We start from the raw sequence: 10,956 nt of genomic DNA, 5'->3' as shown, positions 1-10,956 counted from the left end.
TATCTGGTCTCCCCGAACCCTGCATTCACTATATCTGATCTCCCCAGACCCTGCATTCACTATAGCTGGTCTCCCCGGACCTTCCATTCACTACATCTGGTCTCCCCGGACCCAGCATTCACTATATCTGGTCTCCCCGGACCCTGCATTCACTATATCTGGTCTCCCCGGACCCTGCATTCACTATATCTGGTCTCCCTGGACCCAGCATTCACTATATCTGGTCTCCCAGGACCCTGCATTCACTATATCTGGTCTCCCCGGACCCTGCATTCACTATATCTGGTCTCCCTGCACCCTGCATTCACTATATCTGGTCTCCCTGCACCCTGCATTCACTATATCTGGTCTCCCCGCACCCTACATTCACTATATCTGGTCTCCCACAGTACACAGAACATGGAAATGCAATTATTTTAGTAAATGTAAACCGCTAAATACCTTTTCTCATCAGCAGTACATAGTAGTCTTGTGACTTCTATCAGTGTCCAGCCGAGCACATGTTAAAGCTTGTAGGAGGAGTATTAATTTTGCTCTAGGAGCATTCAGGACCCCTGACCGCTGGCAGTGCTGATTGGCCCTGTGCTGATCACATGCACTCTCCCAACAAAAAAACCCTCTCTAGCAATACACACCAAACTGAGCATGTGTAGAGTGACTCCACACAATATGTCTTATCAGGAGATAAGGGGGGGGGGGCACTGGAAGTAGGGGAGGATCAGAGAAGTCAGGATCAAACAGCGTTTTTACACATTGCAGATGATTAACCCCTTAGGTTCCACAGTGAGTATAACAAGCATGCTTTACTGCATATACAGACTGATTGTACTGTTGTGGGTTTAGTAACACTTTCCAGTTGAATGAAGGAACAGATTCTCTAAGTAAGTTTTATTTGATGCCTGTGCTTTCCTATTCTGATTTCCCCACCTTTCTGTTACTTTTATTTTTAGTCCTAGTGTCACAATAGGGAAAAGACAGAGGATCAGCCCTTCCCTACTTGACTGCAAATGGCAACAAATATATTTTGGCCAAATGTTATTATTATTATACAGGATTTATATAGTGCCAGCAGTTTGCTCAGCACTTTACAAAATAAAAGGAGACAATACAGCAACAATACAGTTCAATATAAGAGGAATAGGAGGGCCTGATCCTGGGAGCTTACAATCTAGGTGGGAGGGGCTAGTGGTACAAAAGGTAGTAACTGTGGGGGATGGACTGGTAGGAAGAGTAGAAGATTCCATTATTAGCTGAGGGCAGGATAGGCTTCCTTGAAGAGATAGGTTTTCAGAGATTGCCTAAAAGTGAGCAGAGTAGGCGATAGTCTGATAAATTGGGGTAGAGAGTTCCAGAGGATGGGGGAAGCTCTGGAGAAGTCCTGGAGATAAGCACGGGAGGAGGAGATAAGGGAGATAGAGAGCAAGAGGTCATGCAAGGAGAGGAGAGTACGGTTTGGGTGATATTTGGAGACAAGATTGGTGATGTAATTTGGGGCAGAGTTATAAATGTCTTTATATGTTATTGTTAATGTTCTGAATTTTATTCATTGGGCAATGGGAAGCCAGTGGAGGGATTGGCAGAGAGGGGTGGAGGACACTGGAGGCCAGTGGAGGGATTGGCAGAGAGGGGTGGAGGACACTGAGGGGAGCCCAGTGGAGGGATTGGCAGAGAGGGGTGGAGGACACTGAGTGGAGGCCAGTGGAGGGATTGGCAGAGAGGGGTGGAGGACACTGAGTGGAGGCCAGTGGAGGGATTGGCAGAGAGGGGTGGAGGACACTGAGTGGAGGCCAGTGGAGGGATTGGCAGAGAGGGGTGGAGGAAATTGAATGGAGACCAGTGGAGGGATTGGCAGAGAGGGGTGGAGGACACTGACTGGAGGCCAGTGGAGGGATTGGCAGAGAGGGATGGAGGACACTGAGTGGAGGCCAGTGGAGGGATTGGCAGAGAGGGGTGGAGGACATTGAATGGAGACCAGTGGAGGGATTGGCAGAGAGGGGTGGCTGATACAGAACGGTTAGTAGGGTGGATAAGTCTGGCAGCAGCATTCATGATAGACTGAAGAGGGGATAGCCTACGATGAGGTCGGCCATTGAGGAGGGCTTACAGATGTGGGATTTAGCTTTGGTTTCTTTTGTCTAGCTAGCAAAACTAAAACTCCAAATTTGTTTTCTAGTCCTAGTACCACCATGAATCTGAACTACTACACTTTGAAGAAGAAGCTGATAACACATAACATTAATACAAACTATAGGCAGGCACTAGAAACAAGAACACCATATACAGTATACATGAACCCCACTTAATTAGTGGTGCAATAGATGAGAACAGTAGAAAAAAACATGTACAGTACATGTATGATGTAAGGTGGGAAATTTTTATACTTTAGACTTAGTGAATACTTTTTCCCTATTGTTGCTGGAAAACACCTAATTTTCTTTAGGAATGGTATTCAGTAAGTTCCCATAAAATACCTGATTTATTGGACTTCCAATAAATCAGGTGCGGTGCCTTGTGCATTATTATTGATCTCTATGTAATGTGCTTTTTGCTGGAAACAACATCAAAGGTTCAGCAAGCAGGTCATGAAAAAGAACTAATGAGAAATACATTGTAACACTAACGTTGTTACAATGTATTTGTAAACAAAACCATTTAAAGGGGTAGTAAAGTTTCTTTTTTATATATTTTACCCACAGGCAAGCCGTTAACCACTTCCAGTCCGGACACTTTTACCCCCTTCCTGTCCAGGCCAATTTTCAGCTTTCAGAGCTGTCACACTTTGAATGACAATTGCGCGGTCGTGCAACACTGTACCCATATGAATTTTTTGGCATTTTTTTGAGACAGATAAAACTTTATTTTGGTGGTATTTATTCACCACTGGGATTTTAATTTTTTTGCTATATAAATGAAAAAGTCCAAATATTTTGAAGAAGTGTTTTTCTTATAAAATGTTGCAAATAAATAATCTTTCTTCATAAATCTTGGCCAAAATGTATTCAGTTATCTTTTTAGTAAAAAAAAAAAAAAACAACCCCAAATTAGTTTATAACCAAAAATAATAATTTTTAAAAAAAAAATTGTTACTTTTTTTTTTCATATTATTATTTGTGTTTTGTTTGGTTTTTTTACATATGGTCACCCTAGCATAGTGACACTGTACTATTTGTGGGGGGTGATGAAGATTTTTTTTTTACACTGATTGCTTTTACACCCATAAAGGCTGTCAAAGCAATCATTTCTCCTTCTCTCTGGCTGCATTCTTACAGCCATTGAGAAATACTGTGTGAGCATTGATTGGTCACAGCTTGTCACATGGTACAAGGGTGTTGTGAATAGCCCTGTACCATGTGATCTCTGTGATCATTCACAGATTTCACACATAGTAAGCAATGATGTCAGAAGTGACATCTTGCTTACTACTATTCATGTGATAACTGATTGGCCAATCAGTGATCACATGATTGGTACCTCACACAGAGGTCCTGTACAACGATCGCTGGAGGGCTTTGTTTTTAGTTAAAGCGGAGTTCCAGTCCCCAGAAGAATTTTTTTTTAAAGTTGACCCAAGCTTGCCTTTTCGAGAACATTAACAATTGGATAAAGTTATAGACTTCTAATTCGTTTTAAATATGTAAATTTTTACCTGGATCTCGGAAGCAGGCAGGCGCCATGATGGCTGTGGGCATCTGAAGCCAGCAAGGCTTTTTTTTCCCGGAGTTGGTGCTGCTGGCTATCCCAGCATGCAACACTCAATCTCGCACCTGCGCAGTAATGACACTGCTCGGCGCTACTTGTATAGAACAGGTTGCCATAACAATGGCGGGGACAGTGGAAGTTCCCGCCCCCTTATGGAAACCTGTCCATCAAATCGCACAAGGGGGAAGGCAAGTGAGGTCTGGAAATGGAGCAAGCCCCGCAACAATAATTAGAACAGCACCAGGGGCGGACTGACAACTCATGGGGCCCCTGGGCAATAGGGGATCATGGGGCCCCTGTGTCCTTGTCCAAACTCAAAAAAGCCAGGGGCATCTCATGGGGCCCCCTACTGACCCCGGGCCCTCGGGCAGTGCCAGAGTTTCCAAATGGTCAGTCCGCCCCTGAACAGCACAAATCTTACACTTCCTTCCCACACTGGACTCCGGTAAAATGCTGCCAAATTCCACACATTTGCGTCACCGGTTTCGAAGTAATGCGATATTCAGTCACTTGGAACCCAAAGGACTCCTGGGATACAGAAAAAGACATCCCAGGAGATGTTGCAAATGGCCTTAACACATCATCACCTAGGCCAGGGGTGGGCAACTGTGGCCCTCCAGCTGTTGTAGAACTACAAGTCCCATGAGGCATTACAAAACTGACAGTTACAAACATGACTCCCAAAGGCAGAGGCATGATGGGACTTGTAGTTCACCAACAGCTGGAGGGCCACAGTTGCCCACCCCTAGCCTAGGCGGCCGGGACCAGAAGTGCAGTCCTGAAATACGATTTTAAGAAATTTACATTAAGAAAAAAAAATTGAATTCAAATCATGCTGCACAATACATGAACCATGTCATCAGAGGAACTTTAAAAAATGGGTGGAACTCCGCTTTAGGTCTTTCATAATGTGCTAGTATGGGATGCACACTAATACATTATGCTCTTAACTTGCAGGGAGGATATTTTTTTGGGGGGGGTTTGTCGTGTGTGGCTTACTACTACTGTTATAGTGTTTGTCTACAGACTTTGTTTACAGGAGGACACAGTGGGTACAGGATTGCGGTGCTGCATGCTCCTAGGGAGCGGGGACATCTTGAAAATGCGGGCGCCGTTTATGAACGGCAACCCGCTCCTTCACTGCTCCCATCCAGACGTTTATGTACATGGGCCAGACGGGAAGTGGTTGAGAAAGTTGTCAGTGTGCTAAGGATAATGCACTATGTGTGTTTATGTGCATTTTTTTTGAGAGTGCAAAGCTGAAGATGAAGATTTTCTTTGTGAGAATTGCACACTGAAGGATATTGAAAAAGAAGGAGAGCCCACATATGGTTATAGGGGATACTCACTGTTTGGACGCTGGGAAGGACTTTTTATTTTAGCGGATGTAAATGTCTGCATCTGTTATCATCCGCTTTTTTGAACGGAAGAAACCCCTATTTTAAAAAAATGTAACAGATGAAAAATGGATGTAAACGGACAAAAATGAATGTAAAGGTTTGTAAACGGACAAAAAACTGATGAAAATGAATGTAAACAGATGAAAACAGATGTAAACGGATAAAAACAGATGTAAACGGACAAAAAAAACATGTAAATTGATGAAAACGGATGAAAAATGGATGTAAACGGAAAACAAAAGCATGAAAATGGATATAAATGGACAAAAAAAGTATGAAAACGGATGAAAAACAGATGTAAATGGATGAAAAACTGATGCAAACTGATCCGTTATTTCTTGTAAAAAAACGTGACTGAACTGATGAAAAAAACAGAGACCACCTATCACGGGACCACGCTTGAATTCACTGAGCTCCTGAGAGCGACCCATTCTTTCACAAATGTTTGTAGAAGCAGTCTGCATGTCTAGGTGATGATTTTATACACCTGTGTCCATGGAGGGGATTGGAACACCTGAATCACATGATTTGGAGGGCTGGACCAATACTTTTGGCAATATAGTGTATGATTCAGCAGTAGGACATTTTTAATAAAGGAGAATTGACTAAAATGTATCAACTTAGAAAGCATATTAAGCCTCAAAGGTGATTCCTGATGTCTTCACAATACCACATTTATTATATATTTTATTTATTTGTATATGTATGCATTCCAAAGATTCTGGATGTACTACAGGAGTGCTTGGAGACTGAAGTCATGCAGTAGGAGACAGTCACAGACTGTGGGCATGTTACAAGAGACCTATAGAGATTACTGTTAGTAAAGGTCCTTTTCAAATCAATGCTGCCACTCCTGACTGCTGGAGTTCCCACTTTATCCGTTTTCCCAGGGTGGCAGGGGTGTGCAAAATCATGTGTATATATACGTGATTTTGCATTACCGGGTAGGGAGCGTACGTGCCCTACCCACCTCATCATTTGAGGCCGTGGCTGTCAATCACCGGGTCCCAGCTGGTGATTACCCTCCGGCACCCGGTGATTGCCCACCGGCACCCGGTGATTGCTGTTTTGTTTACTTTTGTTGACTGTTTTGGCCCTAGTATGTGTATGTATGAATGTGAGTTAGGGACCTTAGATTGTACACCCCTTGAGGGTTAGGGACTGATGTGAATGTACAATATATATGTAAAGAGCTGCGTAAATTGATGGTGCTATATAAGTACCTGAAATAAATAAATCAGTGATAACACTGTACACTGTACTAATGACACTGGCTGGGAAGGGGTTAAAATCTCAGGGTAAGCAAGTGATTACGTGTGTGCCTAACAAGTGTTAATGTGTGTAATGTTTGCTGCTTTTTACAAAAATATGTTTGTTTCTTCTCCCTGCTTTGCAGAAGGAAGAAACAAAGAGACCATTCCCTCTCTATAGAGCCCTGTGTTGTTTATCAACAAAGGGCTCTGGGCTGTGATTGGGCACAGATGATCAGCAGGTCCTGGCCATGAATCATTGTCCAGGACCTGCTGACAAAATTCTGCTGTGTCCAATCACAGCGGGAGTCAGTATGTGTGTGTGTGGGATTGGATGCACTTGCATGTCCTAAACCCGGAAACAGGCAGCCACATACACTGTGCCCTTAGGATCCGCCCTCCCACAGTGCAAGAATCTTTTGCATATTTCATTTTGACCTTTCGTTCACCAGTGATCATTATGGTGTCTTTTTTGTGTGATCCTTCACTGCAGCGTTCCCTGTACTTATTTGATGTTTACAATGCCAGGTCCATTTTTAATCTGACTGTTATGCCCACACTAATGTCATCTTATTGTATTACATTTGAAAAACCTTAATAAACAGTTAAAAAATACACTCTGTATGAAATGTTTATTTGGAAAACAAGAATTGTATAATAATATATAATATAATAATAATAATTTATTTTATTAGAATAATTATATTAGACAAAAATATTTTTTTTAAACAAAAACTTTAACTACAATTAACTTTTAGCAGAACTATAGGCAGAAATTTTTTTGTGTGGATAGAGTAAGGGAGGGTTATAACCCCTGTAAGATTTATTTTTTTACCTCTTTGTCCCTTCATGTTCCATAGCCAAAACAGGAAGCAAGAGAAAATCCGTGCAAATACAAAGAATTTCTTGAGGACCCCCAGGTCACCAGTATTAATGTCCTCATTGGAAAATTTCCCCTCTTACTTTTCTGGGGACAACCCAAAATTTGGGATTTTCTTTTACTTTCACTTTCAATGATAATGGTAAACAGGACAAATACAGAGGGGGAATCTCCCTAAGAGGGGCACAGACAGCAATAAAACCTTATAGGGGTTCTAATCCCTCTCCACTCTATCCAAATCCAAAACCAAAAGAAAGTTTTGCTTTTAGTTATAATTTAACAGGATGCATATTGAATTACATTTTATTTATTTCTATTGTCCTTTAAGGTTCCATGTACACTGCAGCTGATGCATTTTCTGCATTTTTTCTGCATTTTTTTCAGCAGCCCCTGAACTCTCCCTAATGTTTTCCTATGTGTCCATGTACAGGCAGTTTACAGTCGTTTTTTTTTTTAACACACCAAACTTGCGTTCAGAAGTAGATTTTATCAGCATTTCAAACGCCAAACCCTTGTAAATGCAGCTAATTGCGTTTAGAAGCTCTTTTTAACTGTTCCATATCCAGATGCTGTCCAGAGCCTTTTTCATCTTCAGAAATGCATGAAAAGTGTTTTCCATGTATTCAAATGGACCCGGTACACCAGCGCAGTCAGTTCCAGGTTGTGCGTGAAGGAAAAAATGGTAGAACGTGCCGCATTCTGCTCATGATGGGATCCATAGTGAATACAACCAGAAAAGACAGGTCAACTCAACACATACTGATATCTCTGCTTCTGCTCTCTCTATTCCTCTCAAAATGTCTGAAATAGTTTATTATTTACTGTTTTTCAGTGCATTCTGGGCATTTGGGAAGATCTCCTGAGGTTATGATTAAAAAACGCTTCTAAACGCAAACACGCATAAACGCGGTATGCAAACACAGCTAAACAGACGTTTTTTAACCTACGTTTTCCATTGTTCAGAAGTGTTTTCCAAACGTCCCGTGTACATGGAGCCTTAGTCATTACTCAGAGGCAGGGGTGGACTGACCATTTGGAAACTCGGGCACTGGCTGAGGGCCCAGGGTCAGTAGGGGGCCCCATGAGATGCCCCTGGTACCTTTTTCATAGGCTTTTTTGGGTTTGGGCCCCATGATCCCCTATTGCCTGGGGGCCCCATGAGTTGTCAGTCCGCCCCTGCTCAGAGGCCATATGGTAGTTAATCTACTCGATCTCTAGGGAAATTTTGCACAGTGCTCTACATTGACTAAAAGATATAGCAAAAGAACTGTGAATGTGAAAAAAATGTGGAAGAACAAGCATTTTACAAGCAATAAAAACAGGCAAGCCACTGAGAAATACTTCAAAGAAAACATGTGATAACTCTCTGAAAATATACCAACTTAAACAAGAAAATTGTTTTTTTTTTCTCTTTTTCAATGATAAGGAGAGAAATGCAGAGATACACATATTGTTGTCATTTTGCTATGCAAGGTATGCAAAGTAAATCGTCCATCGCAAAGGAAAGCCATGTTTTCTAGTGGTGTATCAAATTTCTTATAGTCTATACATACAGAAAGTAAATAATATATCACATTTGTTTGAGTAACAAAATGATTAAACCTGAATAACTTTTAAACAAAATAAAGTTCTGTACGGGACCAAAAGGAAAAGATGAAAAAAGTTTAAGAGGGGAGGAAGGAAGGAGAACCAATCAGGGTCCATTCCATGAACATCTTCAGATCTAATTACTTCGATTGTCACCAAGAGGAAGATAATTATTGTTCTGTAATAGAAAGATGAGTAGAGTGAGGTTTATGCTAGTCTGCATCTAAAAGGACTGAGTGTTCCATTACCGACTAAGATTCCTAGACACCAACTCTTAATACTCGACTCATGAAGGATTTCTCACACACAGTGTCGCGGGATGTCTCCCCACAGCAGGAATATTGGCCATTGGTGTAAGTCCCGGAATGAATCATGTAAATTGTAAATCCTTCTTCTATGTTTTGAACTGAAACAGGGCATAACTTATACTGTTGTGACATTTTCACTTTTTCTTCATTCTCCTCAATAGTATGTCCATATCCCAGAAGGTGTGCGACCTCATGGATGAGGGTCTTCGGACGGGATCTAGTTGCTAGGGATTCAGGTAGCTTCCAAAACTCTTGACATAGGTAGATGATTCCAGTCCCAGTGGTTAGATACACATACGCATTAATGCCTTTTTCCATTTTTGGATCTTTGTTCTTCTTAAATGTCACTTCTTGGAGTTGACCAATCAGGCCTTTCACCAGGTCTGTGCTGAATAATGGAAGAAAACTCGGCTTTTTTTTCCCACCAAATGTGTCTGGATCATCTACCAGCAGGCTATCCTTCTTCTTTAGAGCGTCATTGAGGATATTTAGGGCTCGCTGTTTAGCTTCATTGGCCAATTTAATTTCCACTTCAGTCAGTGAGAAGGAATCAGACATTGTCAGCAGCCACTTTAGCAATGTTCCAAGTTGTCCCTTCCAACTCATACTGACCTCTTCTTTATTTCAGCTTGTTTATGTATTGTATGTCTTGTAGACTTACCCATTTCTCATGGAAATGACCTATGTGATAATGACTAATTATACAACCATCTTTCACTTTCTGAGAAAAGGTGCATTTTGTTGTTGTACACATCCACCTTTGACTTTCCGGGAAAAGATATTGTAACCATTCCAGACACGCTTTTGCTGCGATTTTTAGAAGCAGAATACAAAACCCCAGAAAATACACTTTTTTTGTTTTTTGGATGTAGTGGAAAAGGGTTACAACTCCATCTCATGTTTTTGTTACTGTTTGTGGGTTATGAGACAATTCTCTCATTTCTTGTCCTGGTGGCTGGAATCAGAGGGTCATGGAATTGTGAGAGATTATGGGAAGAGGAGCAGCAACAAAAACACTTTTAGTAGACTAGGGAGATCCTTTGTGAATTTTTTTCCTGTCTGTGCCCTTCGGTCCTAGTAGCCATCATTTCCCTCAGTTCTCATCCTGCTGTGAAAGGAATAAAAAGTGAGGGTACATTTTCTGAATGCAATCAAAGACAGAAATAAGTGCAATTAAGTAAAGACAGGCACTGATCCTCAATCATTACTAAAACAACACATCCCCATTTATCTGTGTGATTTCAATATGAATTTTTTAGCATTTTTTTGAGACAGATAAAACTTTATTTTGGTGGTATTTATTCACCGCTGGGATTTTTATTTTTTTGCTGTATAAATGAAAAAGTCCAAACATTTTGAAAAAAAAGTGTTTTTCTTATAAAATTTTGCAAATAAATAAACTTTCTTCATAAATCTTGGCCAAAATGTATTCAGTTATCTTTTTAGTAAAAAAAAAAAAAACCCAAATTGGTTTATAACCAAAAATTATAATTTTTTTTAAAAAAGTTGACATTTTTATTTTATTTTTTTATTATTATTTGTTTTTTTTTTTGTTAACATACTGTCACCCTAGCAGTACAGTGTCACCAAAGTGACACTGTACTACTTGTGGGGGGTGATGAAGATTTTTTTTTTTTTCCCACTGATTGCTTTTACACCCATAAAGGCTGTAAGAGCAATCATTTCTCCTTCTCTCTGGCTGCATTCTTGCAGCCACTGAGAAATACTGTGAGAGCTGTGATTGGTCACAGCTTGTCACATGGACCAAGACTGTTGTGAATAGCTCTGTACCATGTGACCTCTGTGATCATTCACAGATTTCACTAGTAGTA

General features: G+C 41.0%; 1 protein-coding gene across 1 annotated transcript; it reads right to left on the bottom strand.

The window, feature by feature from the left end:
* Window positions 1-7,025: 7,025 nt before the first annotated feature.
* Window positions 7,026-10,193, bottom strand: LOC149441148 (uncharacterized). The gene has a single exon (XM_089657702.1). The coding sequence runs from the start codon at window positions 9,728-9,730 to the stop codon at window positions 9,077-9,079; it is 654 nt and encodes a 217-aa protein (XP_089513828.1). The 5' UTR covers window positions 9,731-10,193; the 3' UTR covers window positions 7,026-9,076.
* Between the last annotated feature and the right edge of the window lie 763 nt (window positions 10,194-10,956).

The sequence above is a fragment of the Staurois parvus genome, unplaced genomic scaffold, assembly GCF_062004578.1.
Source record: "Staurois parvus isolate SC_StPar_1 unplaced genomic scaffold, SC_StPar_1.0 ptg001022l, whole genome shotgun sequence".
In the NCBI taxonomy this organism is placed as follows: domain Eukaryota; kingdom Metazoa; phylum Chordata; class Amphibia; order Anura; family Ranidae; genus Staurois; species Staurois parvus.
The sequence above is the reverse complement of the archived record's forward strand: the minus strand, read 5'-3'. Positions and strand labels throughout refer to the sequence as shown.